We start from the raw sequence: 27,145 nt of genomic DNA, 5'->3' as shown, positions 1-27,145 counted from the left end.
GGTGTTCACAATACATTTTAGTTCAAACCACAGACTGAGGAACAGAAGTGTAACCACATTTATTTGTATATATACGAAATTATACACATAAATGCATAAAAATAAAAAGATCTGGTTCTCTTGGGTTAGTAAATTGGTTGTAGAAAAAAACCTTAATTTTATACATTTATATTTGTTTGAATGTTTCATTTAATATGATCAATAAAAAATATATAATCAGCAGAATAATAAAGGAATTTCCATTTGTGGGAGGAGGGTATCTCTTGAGGAAGAACGGAGCCTCACCTTGTAATCAAAGTGCTCCTTCAAGCTGACGGGAACTCCATAGAGAAGTCCCTTTTCTTTTCCCTTAGGAAGTTCTTTAAGCTGCTCTTCGCAGTCTGGAATAAAGTCTGTTAGGCAGTTCAGCTCTTTGTTTACCTTTAGTGCCTTTTCATCATCATCCACAGAAGGAACAAGAAAATAACATTAAAACACCCAGGAACAAGGAGTTCAAGAGACAATTACATCCACAATATCTCCTCTTGAATAGTGAATTTTTCATTTCACAAAATTATAGTTTGGGAAGAGCTCTAGAGGGTATTCAGGAAAGCCTTGAATAATCCCTCATAACCGGTCATTTCTATTCTCTCTCAAAATCTCCTTTGGGCAATAACGAATGTCTTTCATCCCAAGATGACCCATTAGAATTTCTGACACCTACAAATATCACTTATTTATATTGAAGCCAGTATCTACTTCCTTATGTCTACCCATCAGTTCATTTTCCATCAAATGAAATTTTCAAAAATTTAAGAAATAATCTACAGACTTTTTAAATGTATAACAAACTGTTTTTCTTCATCCAAGGTCATTTTGCTGAGGAGGATATGCCCTGAGCTAACATCTGTGCCAGTCTTCCTCTATTTTGTATGTGGGTTGCCGCCACAGCATGGCTGCCAATGAGTGATGTAGGTCCACGCCTGGGAACCAACATAGGCCACCAGAGTGGAATGCACCAAACTTAACCACTAGGCCATGGGGCCAGCCCACCCTAAGGTCACTTTTAAGGTTAAATCTTTTACAGAAAATGTCTATTTTCCTTATAGTATATTTTTTCAATCTCCAGTTGAATCCTTAAAATGTCCCCCATAGATCTTATGTCTAGGCATTTACTAATGTTTTCTCTCTTCTGTAAACCATCTCTTCATCTGAAGTACTACTCTAGTAAGAGCCAGACCCTTATACTTAGAACCACCAGTAATTGCTGAGGTTTCCTCTCCTCTAGATAACCAGGTTTCCCTTCACAAGCTTTGTCAATCACAGTTTCACTCACATGACCCTTACCTGCTCCATGTAGATGTAGAGGACATTTTCTGGGCTCAAGGCACCTTCCCGGAGCTTCTCACTCAGTTCCAGCAGTGACAGAGAGAGGATAGACTCAGACTGGATATCTGCATGCTATAGAAAAATGAAAAGATAGGATGAGACATTACAGTGGAGGAAGCAATCAGTCACTAGTCCACCACATATTAAATCTTTGCTAAATAAATATTAAGTATAAAACACTAAGCTGTATTTTGTGGGAAATACCCAGGAAAGATAGGCCCCTCCCTCAAGGACTTTGCAATCTATTGTCGGAAAAACATGTACACTTTCACAGATAAATGAAATGTGTGTTTTTCTAAGCCAAATACAAAAACCAAGAAGTATATACAGAAGTAAATACTTTTAAGTAGATAAGTAATAATAAACTAATTAGTAATCATTCTTAATGCATAGGTTAAGGAGTAATGTAGAGAGGAACAATTCCAAATGAAGTCATTGTTTGTTATTAGCTTCTTTTGAACCCCAAATGCTCTGTGGAACCCCTTGAGCTGGGCATATATAGTCAAGCCTCCTTGGTGAAGTTGCTTCCTTGGATACTCCTTCCCAGCATCCTCCCTGCCCTTGAGCCTCAATATTTTACTTCATGGAAGGCAAGAAGAGTCCGAGTGGCAAATCCAAGAAAGACCTAGAAGGACACGTTTCTTCCTAAGGCCTAGCCCAGAGTCTTTTTTGTTTCTTGTTTTAAATTTAATATGTAATCACTTTACTTCAACGATCTGTCAGCAGTAACACTGACATATTTTGCAAATATACAATACAGAGTGTGGCCTCACATGACTGCTGTTAAATGACACGCAGTACAATTCGACTTTTCCTTGTTACAACAACATCCTTGAAACAGCATGACAGAGAATGCCTTCCCAGGGCCAGAGAGCCCTCCAAAGTGAAGAGTGAGAAAGGGAAAGCCTAAACTTTCTTCTAAGAGTCAAATGTGCCACTTACATATACCAGAGAGTCTGTGTCAGAAATATACATTGTATAAGGTTATGTTAAAACAGATACAATTGACACTAAAATGATCAATGGTAGGTAAAACAAATTACATTCCAGTTACTAATGGGAAAAATATTTTGAAGATTCTATCCCCCTAATTATAAATGCATTACCCATAATACTAACAACCAGTGTTACACAGCCATTTCATATTTACTTTAGAAACTTTTATTCATATATACTTGTTCTCTACTGAGGCAAAAGTCCAAAGGAAATTGATTAAGTACAGCTGGAGGGATGTAGCATTAATATCAGTAAGTTAAAAAATTTCCCATACAAAAAATAACTAGCAAATGAGCTCTAGAAAAAGTGGATGATATTGAGGCCTATTTATAAAGAAACCTACTCACTGTTAGAGGTGAAAAGATACAAGAATCTTCTTTCCACCTCTATTCCTGATTGCTACTTTAAGGGAAGTGATATCATTGACAAATCAACATTTATTTCTACAGGTGTTCCCCAGTTTCCTCTATATGTCAAATATTTATGTGATGAAGTAATTATGAAATCAGTAACATTGGTACCTTTAGATAGAGGTGGAATTACAAATAGACAGCAGGTCATATTTAACACACAGGATCTCAAGAGCCTCAGACAGACTTTTTGATTTACCAATGGAACTTTAGACAACTTGCAATAGTTAAAGTTCCACAATGTAATATAAATTCTTTAAGTAGTCATCCTCTGGTAAAATACAAATGCCTCTAGAGACAGCTCCCTTAAACTTAATGAATCACCTATTCCTCAGTGTTAATAGGGGTAGTAATTTCTGCCAAACAAATTTTCAGGATAGGAGAAAAGAAAGAGTGTCAGTGAGTGTCTGGGAATGGCATTCTGAGGATCCCAGGAAAATAGAGGGATTTAAGGGCACAAAAAAAGAGCAGTGGTGCTCCAAAAGGAGCTATACTTATATCAAACTCCAGGGTGGTGTTGTTAAAAAATAACATAATTTCCTGGCTACCCTTCTGCAAACATAACAAAGACCTAGCAGAGGATGAACATTTACTGGAGGAAAAAAATTTCTATAGCTTTCTTAATCTTCTACATAAGAAATGTCTTGGGGCATAAGTAATTCCTCATAGGTATCATTCCTTTTCTCCCTAATATTTTTACCTCTTCGTCTTCATACTCCTTATCTAATCTTCTTACTTGCTAATTTTTATAATGAAACTCTATCCATAAAACAACGTATTATTTCCAGATGAACGTCTAAATGTTATAGGGACTTAATAATTAACTAACGGAATTCCAGTATGGCTTCTCTTCTTCCATCTGTACAGTGACCTACCTCATAAACTGCCAGATGGAAGCAATAGCTGGCCTGTATCACGTGTCAGCATAACTTGTTGTTACTGGCACTTTCTCTTGTAGTGAGGGAGAAAAGGAGAAGGAAGGGATTTCTTGAGATTTCAGGTCCAAGTTTCCACAAGAGAAAATAATCTTAAGACATTTCTAAAATATGGGAGCAATTAAAGATTCTCCTCTATTTCTATCCACTTACATTGGAACTGAAGTAAATAAAGTTAATGAGGTCTATATTCTGATTATGAGCACAGGATCTAGAGTCAGAGAAGTTGAACTTGTCAGCCTGAAGCTTGTCACTCACAATCTGAATGACTTTTGGCAAGTTACTTAACCTCCCTGAGCCCCAGTTATATCATCTGAAACAAGGGACTTATATTAATATCTACCTCATATGTTATTGTATCAAATTAAATTATATATTTGTGTGTATGTGTGTCTACATCCTGACGACTAGCAGCAAGTGGTAAAGGAGTCACTTGTTTGTTTGGTAAATGATGATCTGGTGATCATTTGTTCTGAAGTACATAGAAGCCACCTTCCCAAGGCTAACTATCTGTACTCTAGCCACATTAGCTGTCTTTCACTTTCTGGACTATCCTAGACTTCATTCTACCTCAGGGCCTTTGCCCATGCTCTGCCTGGAATGATTTTCCTCCACCACTCGCATTAATTCTATGATACCCTCCAACCACTAAATGTCTCATCTACTTATCTTCTACATCTTCTTTGAGTCTTTCCTCAAAGAAGAGCCCTCTTGGACTCCCTAGACTATATCAGCCTCCCGACTGTTAATACGAACTTGAAAGCCTCTCTCATTCCTTCATGCATTATTGCAATTTGTATCTATAGATTTATTATGTGATTGTTTGAATCATATCTGTCTCTCTCTCAAAACTAAGCTCCATTAAGCAGGAACTGTGTTGGTTTTGCTCAGCCTATACACCTAGAAGCTCCTGTACTGACCGACCCAAGTAAGCGCTACACAAACATTTGCTGAATGAGTAAATGATTGAATGGACATATAAGCTCGAAACGCACCTTATGCTTGAAGCGGCGCACTGCAGACTTCATCTGCTCCAGCAAGCGTGCTCTCTGCTCCTGGGCCTTGGCAATCTTCTTCCGAAGTTGTCTCCTTAAGAGCCATTTCCGCAGCAGGAAGCCAGCTCCACAGCCACAGAGGATAGCTGTAATGACTCGGCCATCCAGTTTCATGGTGGGCAAGAGCTGTGTCAGCCTTTCATACCCCAACACATCCTGAATCCTTTGCATGTTTCAGGGGGACACAGGATTTGCCAGAGAATAGAGCACCTTCTGGGGACGAGAACTCTCTCCCACCCCTAAGTTTATTTCTTAGTTGGTCAATCATTAACCCTCGCGCAAACTTGAATGGTGAGTGTTCTGTCCAAATATTTTCATAGCAATTTGTTATGTCTTATAAGCAAACAGCTGGGAAATAGGCTAAATGTTCTCAATTGAGTAAAGCTTAAAAATTATCAAAATCTGTACTCTAAAATAGTGTCTAGGTATGTAATTGTTCTTTATAAAAACATGTAAGAATATGGGGATTGAATATAATGTGTGAAGTTTTAAAATGTTTCTCATAGAGCAGCATATGTAGTATTATCCCAATCTTGTAAAATAAAAATATATACATGTGTTTTTGACACAGATGTAAAAGAGAGAGAAAATAGAAATTTCAGAATAGAAAATAGAGAGAGAGGAGAGCAAGAGAAAGAAAGAAAGAGAAAGAAATATTCTTTCAAAGCAAATACCCAGCAATCTCATCATACCTTGGTGAGTAGCAAATTTCCCCATGGAAACCAATTGTTGGAATATGATAAACTTCATAAACACTATACACTTAGGCTACACTAAATTTATGAAAATAAAGTTATCTTTTTTCAATAGTAAATTAACCTTATCTTACTGTAACTTTTCTACTTTATAAACTTTTTACTTTTTTTTAACTTTGACTCTTGTAAAACACTTAGTTTAAAACACATTATACAGCTATACAAATATATTTTCTTTCTTTATATCTGTATTCTACAAGCTTTCTTCTATTTAAAAAATTTTTTTTTTTGTTTTTTTTACTTTTTGCACTTTTTTGTTAAAAACTAAAACACAAACACACACATCAGCCGAGGCCTACACAGGGTCAGGGCCATCAAAATCACTGTCTTTCACCTCCACATCTTGTCCCACTGGAAGGTCTTCAGGGGCAATAACACGCATGGAGCTGTCATCTCCGGTGATAACAATACCTTCTTCTGGAACACCTCCTGAAGGACCTGCCCGAGGCTCTTCTCGAGGAAGTGTTTAGCCAGGACATATCCATTCAGAAACACGTCCATGGTGGTTTGCTTAGTTTGTTTCTTTTATTATCATAGATTTGCTTATAAGCAGATAATGCAACATAAACATTCCTCTTTATTAATGAAAATCTTTTGGTGTTGGAGTCCATGGTTTCCAATTTTTTAAGGGGCTTGTTGAGGTCGGCAAAAACTTCTGCTAAACCCTTCACTGTGAATTTTCTTGGGGGTTCCTCTTTTTCTTCTCCTGCAGTTTCCTTTTCTCTTGGCTCTTCATCAGCTATGCGTTCCTGCTCCAGTTCCAACAATGCCTCATTAGTCAATTCCTCAGCAACCACCTCTAGGAGCTCCTCAATGTCATCCCCATCCACACCCAGGTTAAAGTTGTTTGCCTTCTCAACCACGGCTATGTTGAATTTTGCAAGCTCCTAATCCTTGGCAAATCCTTTGAAGTCATGGATGAACCTCTTGAATGTCTTCTTCCAAATGCCATTCATAAACTCCTTGGTGATATCACCCCAAGCCCAAGCAAGGTTCTTGATGCAGTCATAGATGCTGTAATCTTTCCAGAATTGCTTCAGTGTCTTCTCAGTGTCTTCCTCAGTTGCAGCAATAGCCTGGGCAAAGGTCCTCCTCAGGTAGTAGGACTTCAAAGCTGCTATAACTCCTTGATCCATTGGTTGTATCAAAGAGAAGGTGTTTGGAGGGAGAAACACCACTTTGATCTTCAGATGAAGATCACCAGTAAAAGGAGGATATCTGGGAGCATTATCAACAGTAAGCAAAATCTTGAAAGGTATATTATTATCCAAACAGTACTTCTCCATTTCACGGGCGTAGCAATTCAGGATGGCGTCTTGGAAGAGGAGCTGGGCCCTCCATGACTTCTGATTGCTCCTATAATTCACTGCAGTGTGTGCTTATTGATATGCTGGAAGGCTCTGGGCTTCTTATTGTGCCAAATCACAAAAGGTTTCAATTATAGACTGCAACATTTCCCCCAAGCAAGTCTGTTACCCAATCCTTAAAAGCCTTGAAACCTGGCATTTACTTGCCTGCTTATGAATGAAAGTCTTTTCAGGCATTTGTTTCTGGAATAGTGGTGTTTGATTCATATTGAATATTTGCTCTGGCAAGTGATTTTCCCCCACCATCAACTTATCTAGAGTTTCCAAAAATTCTTCAGCTGCCTTCACATCAGCACTAGCAGACTCACCACTCACTTTCACATTGTGTAATGAATAACAATTCTTGAGTCATTTAAACAAACCAGAGCTAGCAGTAAATTCAACATCATAGTTGGGTCCAGCCTTTTCTTTCGACATTGTATGCAAGCAAGGTTTTTCCTTTGGCAGTGACCATCATGGTGCTGAAAAGGGTACACTTTTGTGTCTGTTCTCTAATCCAGGTCACTAGAAGTTTCTCCATGTCTGATATAGACCCTTCTCGAATTTTACTAAGGGAGGAGAGCTCTGAACCCTTAGGCAGTCAGCCAACACCACAGCAATTAATGGAAAGGAAGCCAATGAAACAAGCCAGGAGTGAGGAGAGGGGCTTGAGATGAAGCTGGAGGTGTGGGATGGAAATTATGTCATACAGGACCTTCTAGGTCCTATTGAGGCTTTTGGACTTATTTCAAAGGACAATGGGGTGCCATCAAGTTTTAAGTAGGAGAGTGACATGATAAAATTTGCTTTTCAAGAGGCTCACTATTGTCAATGTGTCAGTAAAGGCTTAAGAGGAGAGCAAAAATCAAAGGAGGGTGACCAGTGAGGAGACTTTTATAGTAATCATTAATTTAATTAACAACAATCAGAATCAGAATTTCATTTCATTCTGGTAAAATTTTCCCCTTTCCATTCATTGTACCAACACCAAAGGCTATTTGGGATGCAACTATAAATGTTTACACGCATACTGAGTTTATTTCATTTTTTCAATCAAGAAATATTTTTTCATGTTATGTACCAAACATTATGTAGAAAATCACAAAGGTAAGTGAGTCTGAGGTTCTGCCTGGAAAGAAAGGTCTTCATGTGCTGCAAGACTTAGACATGTAAAAAACTAACTATGAAATAATGTGACTACCTCGGAGGATGAATAATTGATATGGGAGAGAGAGAAGAAAGAAATTCAACTCTACGACCATATTGATCAATCTTTCATCTCTTTCATTTACAAAATCTTTTTGAAAAGTAAATCAATGATGGGAGTTCTCAATTATGGTACAGTTTTACAGAAAATATTGTTTTTACATCCTATGGTTATCATTTGCTAGTTCCATTGTGGTTGCTGGGGGTGAGGATCGAGTTTCTATGCAGGGGAGGAGTATGAGTTCATATGTGTGTGTGTTCATTTTGTGTGGTGTTGAGCATCAATGTGTTCCACTTCTTTTACAAAACCAGTATTGTTCACTTTAATTGCCCATGGATAAAACATTCTACAACTGCTATTGAATCTTAAAAGCAATCCTTTTCATAAAGATTCATTTTTATCTTGTGGGCAAAGTCAAGTCATATAAACTCAGACGATTTTTTACAGAGTTTGTTATTTACATTTACTTCTGCTCTCGAAGACGGAGAGTATACATACAGAGAAGTGCCCTGGGTACAGAGCCCCGGTGCATGCCAACACAGCGGTCAAGCCGTAGAGATCACCAAAGGAACAGCCTAGAGGAGCAGAAGGCAGTAGGGAAATAAAATATTCTTGAAGCTGTGACAAGAAAATGTTCCCCAAAGGAGGAAGTGGCAAATTGTGTCAAATGCTGCTGAAAGTAAGGATGAAAAAGAGTAGCGACCACTGCTTGCTGATGTGAAGGTCCTCGGTGACATTGGGAAGAACAGCCTCTGCGAGTGGCCTCTGGAGTGAGTTGACCTAATCAGAAGAGGCGAAGAAGTGGAGAACCTATGGTGATGGTTTTAACAAAGTTTTTCTGTAAATATGGAGTGGATAAATGAAGCAGGAGAGAGAGACGGTATGAGAGAGCTTTTTATCCTCAAAAGGAGATTCAACAACATATTTGTAAAGTAATAATAATAACAGTAATAATAATAAAGAAGAAAAAGAAGGTGGCGGAGGAGGAAGACAAGAAGGAAGAGGAGAAAGTAACATTTACTGACCGCTTCCTACGCCCTAGACACTGCTCTAAGAATTTCACAGGCATTATTTAATGTCATGCTAATTACATCGCATGATGTACATACTATTATTAGCCCCTTTTACAGATGGGGAAAGTGAAACTCAGAGAAATTCAGTTGAATGCTCTACAAAGCTAATAGTTCAGTTAATTGGTCTATTCAGGTAGAAAAAAGGGAAGCAAGGGTCAAACAAGGCAGGGTCTCTTCAGTGCCCACTGCTGAGCCACTATGTTATATTCTTTTGTAGAAAAGGGGGAGAAATGGATATTTCAAGAGAAAGAAGAGGGAGTGCTCAGTCATTGACAGGAGGCTTAATCAACTGTAAATCTTTACAGAAGTAAGAAAGAAAAGGGTGCAGAGCATCAGTAACAAGGCGGCCCTGGAACATGAGCAAGGTCCCCATATTTTATAGGGACCCAAGAGCTATCAGACAGAATATGTAGAAGTGCAGGTAGGATGGTAGACAGAGTGAGAGCAAGACAAGGGAGTTCTTAACTCTTTTCCCAATGACACACAAATTAAAGTCGTGAGTGAAGAGGGAGGAGGAGCAGAGAAAGAAGCATCAAGGAGAGGAAAGCAGAAAAAAATGACATACTATTGCTTTCTTAAAGATAACTTTACTACAAGCTACTGTAGCTTCAACACAGAAAATCTATAGATAACAAAAACAAGAATAAAAGAATTATTTCTAATCCAGCTGTCCAGAGAAAACCACTAATTTCCACTCTTCTTTCTATGTGTTTTATATAATTGAATGGTACATATAATTTCTGTAATCTGCCTTTCTCATGTAACAACATAATACCCATTTTCTCTTTCCATTAAGTATTCTTCTACACCATGATTAATAAAGGTGTTCCGTTGTGTTGGTGTACAATACACTTTCAACTAATCTAACAGTTCTAGATGTTTAGATTATTTTCATTCTTTTGCTATTTGAAACAATGAACCTCCTCATAGGTAAACAGTAAGGATCATTTTGAGAGTGGGAAAGTGGGCATACTAGGGAGGTATAGTAGAATTTTGTGACTCAAAGTGTGCACTTGAAGCTTAGGAGCATGAATTTAAATAAAACAAGTAAGCAGTTTTGAACTTTTGTTTTGCAATTCTCAGCTACACAGTATTTGCACAGATAATTGTGTTTAATTTGGATTATGATTTAGTTAGATGAGAGCAACAAAGGAGGAGGGAGGAGGGAAGAGAGAGAGTTTAAAATGAAGTGATGATAGACCACAGGTATTATGCTGAATGAAGAAGGAGATGAACTTATGCGGTAGGTAGGAAAACAAGGGAAGAGTCATGTTGGTGGAGGTCTTGATAAGGCAGATGAATGGCCAGAGAGGGGGTGATAGAGGAGACGGGTTGGAAGAAAAGAGGTGGTCACCAGAGAGTAGGAAGTTCAAGTGGGGATTTTGAAAGCATTGAGGGACAGTGCAGTCTAGAGCTTAAGAGCACAGACTTCAAAGCCAGAATGTCTGGCGTCAAATCCCAACTCAGTCATTTAACTCTGGTCAAATCACTCATCTTTGTGTCTGTTTCCTCATTTATAAATGAATAATGGTATCTAGGACATAGAGTTGTCAGGAATAAATGAGTCAAAATATGTTATTTGGAATAGAAATGGTAGATACAACATAAGTGTTAAATGCTGTTAGTATTATTGAGGATAAGTGAAACTCCAAACAACAGGTTTAAACCTTTGTTATAAAGAAAATAAGTGTATTTTAAGAAAACACTGAAGTTTTACCATATGAGATTTCATGTAGCCCTCTATTCTGTTTCCTTAAATATTGAAATAAATTCTGTATTTCTAGTTCAATGCATTTGGAGTTTGATTTGTAGTGATATTTTTAAAAACAATGCAGGCTAGAAATAATGGAGGCACCTCCCCTTTATGAGAAATTCTTTGCTCATGTTTAACTATTACTTGAAACAGGTTTAAACTTTATCGGAATTTCTCCTGTGAAGTTCTCAGATTTTACTTGTCACCTCTTCCTCTCTGATTTTATCTGTCCAGTAAATTTGCCTAATGGCAAATGACAAAACCTAGAAGTTGAAGCAAAGGAAAATACATAGTCTAAATAATCCTATAGCAGAGAAAAGTATTTTCTGTCCTTTTCCAGAGCACTTTAAATGTTGACATTCTTCAACATTTATTATCCCACTTGAGTCTCACAATGACAGATAAGGGTCTAAATAGCAAGATGGCCAACTAAATCCTAAGTTTATTTTTGTAAATACTTGATGATAGCTTTCTTTGTTAATTACTTCATGAAATATGCATGCATTTATTTTTTTAAATAAATTTTTAAAATAACCAAGCATCTATGTATGCTAAACATTAGAGATAGAATGAGTAGGATACTATATTATTAGCAATACAGCAATAGACACAGGGTATTTCACAGAGGTGGAAAGTGAAGCACACAGCTAGCAAGGGCAATCCAGAATTTGAATTCAGGCAGTTTAGCTCCCTGTCTGTACATGTAACTACTATCCTACTCTACTTCCCAGGGAGTCGCAGAACCAACTCATTGGACAGCTTTAGGGGGCACCATTCATGTTGAAGTCTAAATAAATGGTGTTTCTCAGGATATATTTTATATTGAACAAAATATATACTTTACCATGTCTCTTAGTCCATGTTACAAACACCAATAAAATTAGTTCATTGTGAATGATGAGAAATCAAGAAGTATTTCAATGGTATGATTTTTAATAAGGACAAGGATGACTCTCATTGCTAATAATAATGCTGAAATGATATGGCACTGGATGGTCCCATTACCTAGAGTAATAAAATAAATGCTTAAGGGAAATGTTATTTCAATAGACAAGGACCATTGTACACAGCTGAATTCAAGTTAAAGAGTGTGCTGCTTTCCGCTGAGGAACAGAAGAATATCTCAAGGCTCATCACTTGCTCAAAGTTCCACATTTTGTTTTTTTCTTCTGATAAATAATTCCTGGAAAAGATTTCAAATTTATGTAATATTCACTTTCATATTATGTTCTGATTCCAAAGTTTGTAAAAAGGGAGATTTACTTGAAAAATTCCAATCACATCTAATGTCTTCTATTCTGCCTTTAATATTCATAAAGCTAGTCTGATATGACTCTTGCATAGATCCACATGGGTGTCTGAGAAACCGGTGTTAATAAAAATAATATGATAGAAGACATTTCAACCTCGTTCTTAATTTAGTGAATAGCACTTGAAGTTTCTTTTCTCCTTTCCCTGACTCACCGAGCATCACCAGAGGAAGAATTGAAGTAGGAGCATGAAGGTGAGCATTAGTTTCACACATTGGTGGGGGAACTGTTGAGATTATATTCTAATTATATCCACATCAAAATTCAGAATGAAAAGAAAAGACTTCTAGTCCTCAATATCAAAAGGTGTTCCTTGGAAATACAATTTGCTTTCACATCCTTATATATGAAATCTTCCCCTTTTTTGTTTTTCACCTCTAACACGATAGCTGTACATATTGATCACTTATTAAGTGCTTATAACTATATGCTGATCAATTTGCAAAGTTAGTTCATTTACTGTTCTCAACACTCTATGCTATAGCTACAATGTTTGTGGTTTTCAAAGCATTTTCTAAAACATAATCTCATTTGATTCTGACCACAATCTTGTGAAAGAGGACGGATAATTACTATAATTTCACAAAGGAAATGACGACTCAGAAAAATCCAGTAGTTAGTTCTAGGTCGCACAGTTTGTAAGTGGCAGATTTGAGAATCAAACTAAGTCTTCTTTATAAAGCAGTTTCACTAAGAGGTGAGAACTTTAATTTCCAAAACAAAAGTTTAAATATCATTATTTTAAAAAGCTTCATATTTCTCTTTTTTTTTTTTTTTTTAATTTTTTGTTTATTGCAGTAACATTGGTTTATAACATTGTAAAAATTTCAGGTGTACATCATTGTACTTCTATTTCTGCATGGACTACATCATGTTCACCACCAAAATACTAATTACAACCCATCACCACACACATGTACCGAATTATCCCTTTCACCCTCCTCCCTCCCCCCTTCCCCTCTGGTAACCACCAATCCAATCTCTGTCCCTATGTGTTTGTTTATTGTTGTTATTATCTACTACTTAATGAAGGAAATCATACGATTTGACCTTCTCCCTCTGACTTATTTCACTTTGCATTATACCCTCAATGTCCATCCATGTTGTCACAAATGGCTGGATTTCATCGTTTCTTATGGCTGAGTAGTATTCCATTGTGTATATATACCACAGCTTCTTTATCCATTCGTCCCTTGATGGGCACTTAGGTTGCTTCCAAGTCTTGGCTATCGTGAATAAGGCTGCAATGAACACAGGGGTGCATGTACCTTTGCAAATTGGTGTTTTCAAGTTCTTTGGATAAATACCCAACAGTGGAATAGCTGGATCATATGGTAGTTCTATCGTTGATTTTTGAGGAATCTCCATACTGTTTTCCATAGTGGCTGCACCAGTTTGCACTCCCACCAGCAGTGTATGAGAGTTCCCTTCTCTCCACAACCTCTCCAACACATGTTGTTTCCTGTCTTGTTAATTATAGCCATTCTGACAGGCGTGAGGTGATATCTCATTGTAGTTTTGATTTGCATTTCCCTGATAGTTAGTGATTTTGAACATCTTTTCATGTGTCTGTTGGCCATCTGTATATCTTCTTTGGAGAAATGTCTGTTCAGGTCTTTTGCCCATTTTTTAATTGGGTTGGTAGTTTTTTTGTTGTTGAGATGCATGAGTTCTTTATATATTTTGGAGATTAAGCCCTTATCAGATGTATGGTTTGCAAATATCTTCTCCCAATTGTTAGGTTGTCTTTTCGTTTTGCTGATGGTTTCCTTTGCTGTGCAGAAGCTTTTGAGTTTGATGTAGTCCCATTTGTTTATTTTTTCTATTGTTTCTCTTGCCTGGTCAGATGTGGTGTTTGAAAAGATGTTGCTAAGACTGATGTGGAAGAGCGTACTGCCTATGTTTTCTTCTAGAAGTTTCACAGTTTCAGGTCTTACATTCAAGTCTTTAATCCATTTGGAGTTAATTTTTGTGTATGGTGTAAGGTAAGGGTCTACTTTCATTTTTTTGCATGTGGCTATCCAGTTTTCCCAACACCATTTGTTGAAGAGACTTTCTTTTCCCCATTGTATGTTCTTGGCTCCTTTGTCAAAGATTAGCTGTCCATAGATGTGTGGGTTTATTTCTGGGCTTTCGATTCTATTCCATTGATCTGTGTGTCTGTTTTTGTGCCAGTACCATGCTGTTTTGGTTACTATAGCTTTGTAGTATATTTTGAAATCAGGGAGTGTGATACCTCCAGCTTTGTTCTTTTTTCTCAGGATTCCTTTAGCTATTCGGGGTCTTTTGTTGTTCCATATAAATTTTAGGATTCTTTGTTCTATTTCTGTGAAAAATGTTGTTGGAACTTTGATAGGGATTGCATTGAATCTATAGATGGCTTTAGGAAGTATGGACATCTTAACTATGTTAATTCTTCCAATCCAAGAGCACGGAATATCTTTCCATTTCTTTGTGTCCTCTTCAATTTCTTTCAGAAATGTTTTATAGTTTTCGGTGTACAGATCTTTCTCAATCCAAAAGTACATTCTTGCAAGGATACAGATAGTACTCCAGACAATATGGGTGTTTTACCAGTATTTTTTTTTCGTTTTCTATACAATGTTTTAATTGTTCATCATAAAGGTAACTGGCTAATTGCTACATAGATTTAGAGCTCTTTGTCTTAGATATTCACATTTCTCTCCCAATTGCATGTGACTTGCGAATGAAATGCTTATTTATCAGGCATTTAGACTGTAAGTTTTGAGGGCAGGAAATATGAGAATATTTTACAGATTGCTGTATTCTCAGAACTCAGCACAGTGCCTGGCACCTAATAGACAGTTAATATTTTGTTAATTTAAATCAATATGATTTAATTTAATAAAAGTGATGACAAAGTGATAATTTAGGGGTAATGAGAATGCCTTTGCTATGAACCCCTACCAGCAGTACACCTATATTTAAAAGCTCATAGAAGTGGATTAATGAATGTCTTCATTATCTATTTTTCATTTAATTCATTATCAAACTTAAGAATTGAGTTGATTCATCTTAGCACCTATTATGGGAAAATAATTTAAAAAGCTCTGACTTGTACTTGGAGAACATTACAAAAACTTATATCAACAAAGAAATAATTGCATGATGTTAAGAAACCTTCATTCATTTAATAAATAGCTATGAGCCACTAATATGGACTAAGAAGATTCAGAGGTAAACAAACGAGGTCCCTGCTTCATGGAGCTTATATTCTGGCCATAGAGACAGATATTAAACTTATAAAAGAAAGAATGTGTAATGTATCAGTCAGAGATGAGTGTAAGAATTCTAAAGCAGGAGAAGGGGGTAAACAATGATTTAGAAGAGGAAGAGGAGGGCTATGTTAGCTACACTGTTCATGGACACCCTCTTCATGGAGAAGGTAATGATGTTTCCATTCTCAGCAGGGAGACAGGCAGAGAAGTTAGGTTTGAAGATGATGCTGGGGCTGATACAGCAATAATGTAGGGGATCTTATTCAAGATACACATGCCTGCTTTCCACAACCTCCACCATGGTGCTGGGAACCAATGGGTTGTCCACAACCTCCACCATGGTGCTGGGAACCAATAGATTGTCCACAACCTCCACCATGGTGCTGGGAACCAATGGATTGTCCACAACCTCCACCATGGTGCGGGGAACCAATGGATTGTCCACTACATCCACCATGGTGCTGGGAACCAACGGATTGAAAACAGATATTGGCATTCTCTGTGAATTCAAGTTAGTAATCACTAAGTAATTTACTCTAATTAGAAAAAGGCATGTGAGCACAATGTTTCTTTCTATGCACATAGTTCATCTCCTGCATTGGCATCAACTTATCTTAATTATACCTACTTTTTTGGAGAATATGAAGGAGATGATATTCACACAGCTCCAGAAATTTGACCACCTGTTTTGGCCAGGCTACCTTCTTTCAAAATAACAGATAACAATGCTTCTTTGTATACCAGGATATTTTCGATTGGATGCCACACATTGTGAATTTTAACTTCTTAAGTGCTGAATATTCTTGAATTTTTAAAAGAACTCTTAAGCTTTGCTCTGGATGGCAATGAAGGTACTTGGAAACAGTTTTATCCTTTTAAGGCATGGTTCAAGCACTGTTATGTAGACTAGAACAGCTTTTAGTCTCCGGCTAATTATACTCCACTACCGAGGCAATCACCTTCCAAGTACTCTAATTGATGCTTCACATATTGCGAAGTTTTTCTACTCTTGCTAGGGGGGAACAGACTACTCCTGGCTGTGTGTAAGCTCTAGGGGATTGTTGTGCTTTCTTTTTAGATGGCTCTTCCCCCACCTTGGATAATTCCTCACAGATATGTGCTGATCAGTATTCAGCCGAAGATTCGAAAGGCAACCTCTACAGTTCTCCGTGGCTCTCTTTCTGTGCTGATTTTCCCTCCAAGCCATTCTGCCCTGTGAATTCTAGCCACTGGGACATCCTCATACACCCAATTTTATCACATCAACTTAGGAAACTGCCAGGCTCTCCCAGGATTCTTCCTCTCAGTGCTGTGGCTGGAAATATCTCTGAGAGGGAAGGTCCGAGAAGAAAGAAAACAGGGGCAATTGTGGGGATCTTTCCTCTCTCTCACGATTATCATTGTGCATTGCCTGTTTGTTCAATGTCTGAAAACCATTATTTCATATATTTTTTCTGGTTTTCGAGTTAAGTTCTAAGGGTTAATCTAGTTCCTGTTATTCCATTTTGGCCAGAAGTAGAAGTTGACTCCCAACGTTTATAGGTTGCATTTAGGAGGAAGAAGTATAGCAGATTAAATGAAATGAAAAGATTATGTTGGCCAAAGGTAAAAAATAAGGCTGGAATGATGGTTTAGAATTAGGTTTCAGAGAGTTTTGAGACCTGGTCTATAGAGCTTCGACTCAATCTTTAAATAGTGGGAAGACAATCACAGCTTCAACAGGAAAGTATCCTGAGAAAACCAACAATTTAGGAAGATTAACTTATTAGAAACATCCTGAACATCATACATAGAAAGTGTGTATCTGTGTGTGTAATAGAATACATATAATAGACACATAGGATACATACACGGGTAACACATACATAACATAAAATGAAAACAAAAATACAAACAGGATAACATGTAGAACATGTAGAATCTTTGCCTGTTTTGTTCACTTGTCATAGACAATAAATCATAGACAATAAATATGTGCATTGAATGAATGAATGAATAAATGAATATCCTCTGAAATAGTTTATACCATGTCAGCCGTGTAGCTCCATGAAACATGGCCCTTTTTCCTCCCGGTACTTAAAGAAAGAGCATAGCAGAAAGGAGTTGAAAGTGATTGTGTCTTCTAAACTCACAGAATCAGGATTGTTGCTGTTGGGCAAGGACGGGAAGAAAAAAAGGAGGGGGCTACACCTCCCCTAGAAATCTGGTTCATTTCTTCTTAACCAAAAGAGAGCTCAGATAAGAGATTTGTCATAATAATAAACTATTTTTAACATATAAATTTCTGGCTTATTTTTTCCAACAATTTATATGATATTAAATATTGCAACCCCATTGTATGAGAATTTTTTAAACATTTGAAGGATTCTATAGGATGATAAATGTTTCTAAATACTGGATGTAATTATAAATAACAAATTTGCATTGCATTTTAACCGTGATATGAGTTTCTGATCTATACGCGCATCCCCTGGTGTTCCCCATTCATTATTTTAGTTTAATGAGAATTGATTTAAAGATGAAACTGAATCTCTGTAGACAGTTCAAGTTGACAATATACATTCTGAATTTTTCTGTGTAAAGAAAATATTTGAAGCAATGAAAATATCCATATCCATAAAATTAATTTTAATTTTTCCTAAGTTGATTCTGTAGTCCCAAAATGAGGCCAAAGACCACAGGAATATCAGTTCCTCTACTTAAAATAGACATTGTGCAGTCTATTGTCTGCTCTTCCCATGGATGGCTCTTTCAGAAATACCTGGGCATTTAAAAGAGAAACAAACTTCAATTGAAGAGAGACAAATCCAACTGAAGAAGCAGAGATTCATAAAAAGAAAATAATAAAACCCAATGTTGATTGATAAGTACCATATGCCAGGCAGTGTGGCATGCATTTTACATAACTTTGTCCTATTATACCCTTACTCTCTAAGGTAGATAGGCACAGTCTGAGTTCTAATTATAACCCTGGCATTTATTTACCTCTCTGGTTTTGATGTCCTCATCTATAAACATGCAGATAATAATAAAACCACTCTTTTTCATATTGTCCAGGGAATTAGATTTAATCTCAATAAAACTCTCGAAACCATTACAGTTTATAATAATTATTTAATAAATGTTACCCTAAACATTATCATTATCCCCCACTTTACAGTCACAGAAACTAAGGCCAAAAATTAAAGAAAGTTGCCCTAGTTCACCTCCCTAGAAAGTGGAATTTGAATTGTCAGGAAAAACTATCTATTACATAGCTCATTGGCAGATATTAATCAATTAATTAAAATGTTTAACTTGAGTACCTGGGGAAAGAAATAGATTAGATGGCCTCCGAGGGTTGAGGGGTGGAGCAGGGGCGGCTGCATTTCAAGCTCAGTGTTGTGAAGCTTGGGGAAGACAGTCCTTCAGTGGCCTAGGGTTCACTTGTGTCTTCTCCGTTCTTGGGTCACTGTCTCCACCTCCTTCATCAAGCGCAGACACAGCTCATCCCGCCATGGTAAAGCCACACACTGCACTGCAGTGGGAAGCCCCACTCCTCCCTCAACAGGCTGGAAGGGAAAGGAGGTCATGATCCAACAGCTACCTGGTCTGAGCCTTGGCACCGTTTCCCTAGTACACATCAGATTCTCCCACACTTGTACAGAATGGACTAGGTTTTAGAACAATTTATAGTGAGTTTATTGATTTTAAAATCTGAAAACCATTTGACCCTTCAATTATATGTTTTTACCTTCACCGTGTTTTCTCTTCCTCACACAGAAAGAAATCACCCAAAAGAGATTTCCAAAAAAAGATGGAATATGAAAAGCATTGATATAATCACAGCTATATCCTCTGTTGCTGAAGTTTGTATTTTAGATTCTAGGAGGGACTAAAGGTTGTCATCTGCCTGTTCTTTGGTCTTCCTTGAGGGATAAGAGTTTAGGGGAGGAGATGGTTCTTCACCAGAACTGCCGCACTGAGAATCAGTGACAGGAGACCTCAAACAACACGAATTCTTTGCAATGAGCTCTAGACAAGGGAATGGAACTCTAAGACGAGGTCAGAAGTTTTCTTCAACCGCGTTAGACTCAATGACCCTACCTACTTCTCCAGAGAATGGTAACCTTTGCTCTCTGAAAATAGCACTCTTTAAAAGTACTTTCCTCTGACATCAGCAGGTAATTTTAGCTGACCTCAGGCTTTTCAAAACTTGTTCTAATATACTGTTCATCTTTCAATCATTTTCCTTAAAAATTTTACCTGTTACATTTAACTTTTAAAAATACTAATAAACTGAATTTATTCTTATTTTATCTTGCTATTTTATTGTTTCCTAAATAACATTTTCTTTAATTTGTTTTTTAAATCTTCCAGATGGTGATATATCCATCTCTTACTTATTTTTAGCTTGTACTCCAAATCTTGCTCTTCATCTTAGTTTCCAATCATTTTATCCTCCAGATTAAATTAGCCAAGTGACATACTTTTAATACAATTTCACCAAGTTGGTTTTTGTAGAGTCTTTTAAACAAATTTATATATCCTTACATGTTATTAAGTTGTCTACACCTATTTATCTCTAACTTTCATTCTTCTATTTATATTAGCTAGTAGTATATTCTCTTCACTAATAACTATTTGTCTGTTTTAAACATTGTTTTATTATTTATCCTCTAAGTATACAGCACCTTGCTTTCTTCAGTCATTGAGTTATCATTAAAAGTGGAAAATAGTAAAAATAAAAGTTAACGCTCTGTTTCACAGAATGTCAAGACGGATTTCCTAAGTTTACTCTTCATGTGTTGTAACAGCACTGGAAAGCAGAGACTGACCAATTACTATTCATTCACCCTTTTATTTTATTTGTGCATTCCAAAAGTCAAATCAATCCACAAGAGAAAATTAATCCTAGCTGTAACATAAACTCCAACATAGGGAGTTTGAGTTTTCCCAGTAAATTCCATGGAGAAATAATTAAAGAATGATAATTTGAGTAGTACATGGAATATCATATCTTACATACTCTAGGTTTTCAATATATATCAATGTTTATCTATCCATCTCTATATCTTTATGTGGAATTTATATAAAATATAAATGTTGTTAAGTACTAACGAAAAAACTGAAAAATGTTTGTGGGAATAATATTTGGCTGAAGGACAGATTCCCAAGCAAGAGGTATTAGTTATTTCACTACAGTCCTCCCTGGATACCAGATACTTGGTAACAGGCTAAAATTGGTTGATTTTTTGTTTATTTGTTTTTACATAGGGATGGGGGCATGTTGACCACTGCATCTTAGGCTTTGCTCTATATGGCTTCCAGAGCTGGCAGTGTATTAATTAAAAATGTTTAAGATCCAGAAAATCAGGGGAGAAGTCAAGATGGTGGCGTAGGCAGACTCTGAACTCACCTCCTCCCACGGACACAGCCAATTTACAACTACTCGTGGAAAAATTATGCCTGAGACAGAACTGAAAACTGGATAAGAGGAACTCCTGCAACAACGGACAATCCTAACTGAGGTAGAAGACGCAGAGACTCCCTTCTGGAGAGGAAAAACGCCGCCTTCACAAGCCGCCAGCTTCACGGCCACTGGGAACAGTGCACAGGTACGCAGCCTCCCTGGAGGCGCGGGGCCCTGAGCCAGGGAGTGCTCCCGCTGTGGCCATTTTGTGGACCCAGCACAATCGAGACGAGTGGCAGAATATCTGACTTTGCCCGCTACTAAAACATTGGGGAGTACCCCCTGAAAAGCTGGTTCACAAAGAAATTAAAACCGGCTCTTAAAGGGCCCACACGCAAACTCACCCATTCCAGAAAGCAACCTAAAATCACCAGAAAGAATGGTGCACAGTGCTTTGGTGAAAAGAGACTCACCTAACAGGCCCTGAGTGCATCTCGGTGAGGGGTGAGACCTCTCCAGGGACTGGGACATTGGCGGCGGCCATTGTTGGGGCCTGGTGTGAGCATGCTGACACAGACGCCATTGGAGTTTTCCCTGAGACCTGCTAGCCCAGGGTCTGCTCCACCCGCTAGAGCACCGATTTAATCCAGCTCAGCCAGGGCAGGCAGCCCACCCTAGAGACTGGCCCCACCTAACAACAAGCCCTCAGGCAACGTGTGGGCCTGCATAGATTGGTGACTGGATTTTCTGCAGCCTGGCAACTGAGCTGACTTGAGCGGGGCAGGGTCTGCACAAGGAGCGGGTGGAGAGTGTGGGGTGGTGGCGGAGTGTGTGGGGCTCCCGCCGTAGAGAGACTGGGTCCGCTTGGGGAGGTCGGGGCGCTCACACGGGGCAGGACTGTGTTGACTGTGTGTGTGGACCTATGGGCAACAGGGCTTGTCAGCTGCAGAAGACTTGTGCTTCTCAAAGACCCACATAGGAGGTTTGCCCCACCTTCCAAAGCCTGAAACAATTGGGTGCTCCTGTGCCTGAGGCCAGCCCCACCCAGCTGCAATCCTCAGAGAGCTGACAAGAGACCTAATAGGCTAGAGGCTTACAGCAATTGTAAGGCCCTGAGCCTAACAACCTGCCACACTGGGGGCCTACTCACTTAAAAGAAATACTGCAACACAAATGTGGTATTAGAACTTACAGCCAACTGTGCTGGGGCTCCCCACACCTGATAAAGAGACTGAAGGGCCCACAACAACTACAAGCAGCTGAGCATTACAACAGCTGGCCAGGAGCATAACTCAGCCTCCCTGGGCGCCTATAGGGAGAGCTAACAGGCCACAATAGAAGGACACACGTAGCCCACATAGGGGCCACCCCTGGAACATTGAGAACTGAGGGAAGCACACTGGAAGCCTCCTAAGCCATCACTTACATAAGGTCACCTATCCAAGAGCAGGAGACGTAGCTGACCTACCTAATACGTAGACACAAGCACAGGGAAAGAGGCAAAATGAGGAGGCAAAAGAATACATTCCAAGTAAGGGAACAGGACAAAACCCCAGAAAAGGAACTAAGTGAAACAGAAATGAGCAACCTACCTGACAGAGAGTTCAAACTAAGAGTGTTAAGGATGCTCGCTGATCTGGGGAGAAGAATAGATGAACTCAGTGAGAATGTCAACAAAGAAATGGAAGATATAAAAAAGAACCAGTCAGAAATGAAGAATACAATACTGGAAATGAAAAACTCATTAGAGGAACTCAAAAGCAGAGTAGAGGATACAGAAGAACGGATCAGTGAGCTGGAAGAAAGACTAGAAGAAATTACCCAAGGTGAACAGGTAAAAGAGAAAAGAATTAAAAAGAGTGAGGACAGTCTAAGGGACCTCTGGGACAACATCAAGCGCACTAACATCCGTGTTATAGGTGTCCCGGAAGGAGAAGAGCGAGACAAGGGGGCAGAGAATCTATTTCAAGAAATAATAGATGAAAACTTCCCTAACCTAAGGAAGGAAACAGACATCCAGGTACAGGAGGCACAGAGAGCCCCAAACAAGATAAACCCAAAGAGGCCCACACCAAGACACATCATAATCAAAATGTCCAGAATTAAAGATAAAGAGAGAATCCTAAAAGCCGCAAGAGAATGTCAAGTTACATACAAAGGAAACCCCATAAGGCTATCAGCTGACTTCTCAGCAGAAACCTTACAGGCTAGAAGAGAATGGCATGATATATTTAAAGTGCTAAAAGGAAAAAACTTACAGCCAAGAATACTCTACCCGGCAAGGTTATCGTTCAAAACGGAAGGAGAGATCAAAATTTTCCCAGATAAGCAAAAATTAAAGGAGTTTGTCACCAAGAAACCAGTGTTACAAGAAATGTTAAAGGGACTGATTTAAGGGGAAAAGAGAAGACCACAAATAGGAAAAATTATCTATTTCCACGATTAGAACGTAACGGATACAAATGCACAAAAAAGAGGTTAGATATGATATCAAAAACATAAAAGGAGGGAGGAGGGTAGTTAAAGAGTACAGCTTTCAGACAGAGGTCAAACTAAAGTGACCATCAATTCTGTATAGAAGAAGTAAGGAACAGAGAAGGACTACTTAAACACTGAGGAAAAAAATAAAAAGTTAAAAATGGCAGTAAGTACATACTTATCAATAGCTACTTTAAACGTCAATGGACTAAATGCCCCAATTAAAAGGCATAGGGTGGCTGACTGGATAAAAAAACAAGACCCATATATATGCTGCATACAAGAGACACACTTCAGACCTAAAGACACTCACAAACTGAAAGTGAAGGGATGGAAAAAGATACTCCACGCAAATGGCAATGAAAAGAAAGCTGGGGTAGCAGTACTCATATCAGACACAATAGACTTTAAAACAGAAACTGTAAAAAGAGACAAACAAGGGCATTACATAATGATCAAGGGAACAATCCAACAAGAGGATATAACACTTGTAAATATCTACGCACCCAATGTAGGTGCACCTAAATATATAAAGCAATTATTAACAGACATAAAAACAGAAATAGACAGTAACACAATAATAGTAGGGGACTTTAACACTCCACTTACACCAACAGAGAGATCATCCAAACAGAAGATCAATAAGGAAACATTGGCCTTAAATGACACCTTAGAACAGATGGACCTAGTAGATATATACAGAGCATTCCATCCAAAAACCGAAGAATACATGTTCTTTTCAAATGCACATGGAACATTCTCCAAGATTGATCACATATTAGGCCACAAAACAAGTCTCCATAAATGTAAGAAGATTGAAATAATACCAAGCATCTTTTCTGACCACAACGGTATGAAACTAGAAATCAACTATAGGAAGAAAATCAGAAAAGCCACAAATACGTGGAGATTAAACAAAATGCTACTGAACAACGACTGGGTTAACGAAGAAATCAAAGAAGAAATCAAAAAATACCTGGAGACAAATGAAAATGAAAATACGACATGCCAGAATTTATGGGATACAGCAAAAGCGGTTCTAAGAGGGAAGTTTATAGCGATACAGGCCTATCTCAACAAACAAGAAAAATCTCAAATAAACAATCTAACAATGCACCTAAAGGAACTGGAAAAAGAAGAACAAACAAAGCCCAAAATCAGTAGAAGAAGGGAAATAATAAAAATCAGAGCAGAAATAAATGAAATAGAGACCAAAAAACAATAGAAAAATTAATAAAACCAAGAGCTGGTTCTTTGAAAAGATCAACAAAATAGACAAACCTTTAGCTAGACTCACCAAGAAAAAAGAGAGAAGGCACAAATAAGTAAAATCAGAAATGAAAGAGGAGAGGTTACAACAGACACCTCAGAAATACAAAAGATTATAAGAGAATACTATGAAAAACTATATGCCAACCAATTTGACAATCTGGAAGAAATGGATAAATTCTTAGAATCATACAACCTTCCAAAACTGGATCAAGAAGAAGTGGAGAATTTGAATAGACCAATCACCAGTAAGGAGATCGAAACAGTAATCAAAAACCTCCCCAAAAATAAAAGTCCAGGACCAGACGGCTTCCCTGGTGAATTCTACCAAACATTCAAAGAAGACTTAATACCTATCCTTCTCAAACCCTTCCAAAAATTGAGGAGGGGGAAGCTCCTAACTCATTCTACGAAGCTGACATTACCCTGATACCAAAACCAGACAAGGACAACACAAAAAAAGAAAATTACAGGCCAATATCACTGATGAACATCGATGCGAAAATCCTCAACAAAATACTAGCAAATCCCATACAACAATACGTTAAAAAGATTATACACCATGATCAATTGGGATTTATTCCAGGTATGCAGGGATGGTTTAACATTCGCAAATCAATCAACGTAATACACCACATTAATAAAATGAAGAACAAAAATCACATGATCATCTCAATAGATGCAGAGAAAGCATTTGACAAGATCCAGCATCCATTTATGATAAAAACTCTGAATAAAATGGGTATAGAAGGAAAGTACCTCAACATAATAAAGACCATATATGAGAAACCCACAGCTAATATCATCCTCAATGGTGAAAAACTGAAAGCTATCCCTCTAAGAACAGGAACCAGACAAGGATGCCCACTGTCACCACTCCTATTTAACATAGTATTGGAAGTCCTAGCCAGAGCAATCAGGCGAGAGCAAGAAATAAAAGCGATCCAAATTGGAAAGGAAGAAGTGAAACTGTCACTATTTGCAGATGACATGATTCTATATATAGAAAACCCTAAAGAATCCACCAGAAAACTTTTAGAAGTAATAAACGAATATGGTAAAGTTGCAGGATACAAAATCAACATACAAAAATCAGTTGCTTTTCTGTACACTAACAACGAAGTAGCAGAAAGAGAAATTAAGAATACCATCCCATTTACAATTGCAACAAAAAGAATAAAATACCTAGGAATAAATTTAACCAAAGAGGTGAAAGATCTGTACACCGAAAACTATAAAACATTTCTGAAAGAAATTGAAGAAGACACAAAGAAATGGAAAGATATTCCGTGCTCTTGGATTGGAAGAATTAACATAGTTAAGATGTCCATACTTCCTAAAGCCATCTATAGATTCAATGCAATCCCTATCAAAGTTCCAACAACATTTTTCACAGAAATAGAACAAAGAATCCTAAAATTTATTTGGAACAACAAAAGACCCTCAATAAGTAAAGGAATCCTGAGAAAAAAGAACAAAGCTGGAGGTATCACACTCCCTCATTTCAAAATATACTACAAAGCTATAGTAACCAAAACAGCATGGTACTGGCACAAAAACAGACACACAGATCAATGGAATAGAATCGAAAGCCCAGAAATAAACCCACACATCTATGGACAGCTAATCTTTGACAAAGGAGCCAAGAACATACAATGGAGAAAAGAAAGTCTCTTCAACAAATGGTGTTGGGAAAACTGGACAGCCATATGCAAAAAATGAAAGTAGATCCTTACCTTACACCATACACGAAAATTAACTCAAAATAGATTAAAGACTTTGAAAGTAAGACCTGAAACTATGAAACTTCTAGAAGAAAACATAGGCAGTACGCTCTTCCACATCGGTCTTAGCAACATATTTTCAAGCACCATGTCTGACCGGGCAAGAGAAACAATAGAAAAAATAAACAAATGGGACTACATCAAACTAAAAGCTTCTGCACAGCAAAGGAAACCATCAACAAAACGAAAACACAACCTAACAATTGGGAGAAGATATTTGCAAACCATACATCTGATAAGGGCTTAATCTCCAAAATATATAAAGAACTCATGCATCTCAACAACAAAAAAACTAACAACCCAATTCAAAAATGGGCAAAAGACCTGAACAGACATTTCTCCAAAGAAGATATACAGATGGCCAACAGACACATGAAAAGATGTTCAAAATCATTAACTATCAGGGAAATGCAAATCAAAACTACAATGAGATATCACCTCACACCCGTCAGAATGGCTATAGTTAACAAGACAGGAAACAACATGTGTTGGAGAGGATGTGGAGAGAAGGGAACTCCCATACACTGCTGGTGGGAGTTCAAACTGGTGCAGCCACTATGGAAAACAGTATGGAGATTCCTCAAAAAATCAAGGATAGAACTACCATATGATCCAGCTATTCCACTGCTGGTATTTATCCAAAGAAGTTCTTTCAAGTTGAAAACACCAATGCATAAAGATATGTGCAGCCCTGTGTTCATTGCAGCATTATTCACAATACCAAGACTTGAAAGCAACCTAAGTGCCCATCAAGGGACGAATGGATAAAGAAGAT

At 37.8% G+C, this 27,145-nt stretch overlaps 2 protein-coding genes across 2 annotated transcripts in view; both read right to left on the bottom strand.

Annotated features, from left to right (window-relative positions):
* The window catches only part of LOC101408601 (vitamin D3 hydroxylase-associated protein-like), a 41,184-nt gene extending 36,077 nt beyond the window's left edge, over positions 1 to 5,107 (bottom strand). Inside the window, exons 1-3 of the mRNA XM_014795886.2 lie at positions 4,705 to 5,107; positions 1,327 to 1,440; positions 286 to 429 (exon numbers count right to left, since the gene is read on the bottom strand). Coding sequence (XP_014651372.2) covers positions 286 to 429; positions 1,327 to 1,440; positions 4,705 to 4,935 — 489 coding nt within the window. The 5' untranslated portion in view covers positions 4,936 to 5,107. The remainder of the gene's footprint in view (positions 1 to 285; positions 430 to 1,326; positions 1,441 to 4,704) is intronic.
* A 13,442-nt stretch (positions 5,108 to 18,549) lies between these two features.
* Positions 18,550 to 27,145, bottom strand: part of LOC101408345 (fatty-acid amide hydrolase 1-like) — a 50,996-nt gene continuing 42,400 nt past the window's right edge. The window contains exon 11 of the mRNA XM_087441910.1: positions 18,550 to 18,998. Coding sequence (XP_087298036.1) covers positions 18,870 to 18,998 — 129 coding nt within the window. The 3' untranslated portion in view covers positions 18,550 to 18,869. The remainder of the gene's footprint in view (positions 18,999 to 27,145) is intronic.

Source organism: Ceratotherium simum, chromosome 17 (assembly GCF_057802395.1).
Source record: "Ceratotherium simum simum isolate JZ-2026a chromosome 17, ASM5780239v1, whole genome shotgun sequence".
NCBI lineage: Eukaryota > Metazoa > Chordata > Mammalia > Perissodactyla > Rhinocerotidae > Ceratotherium > Ceratotherium simum.
This window is presented reverse-complemented; position numbering and strand designations above follow the sequence as displayed.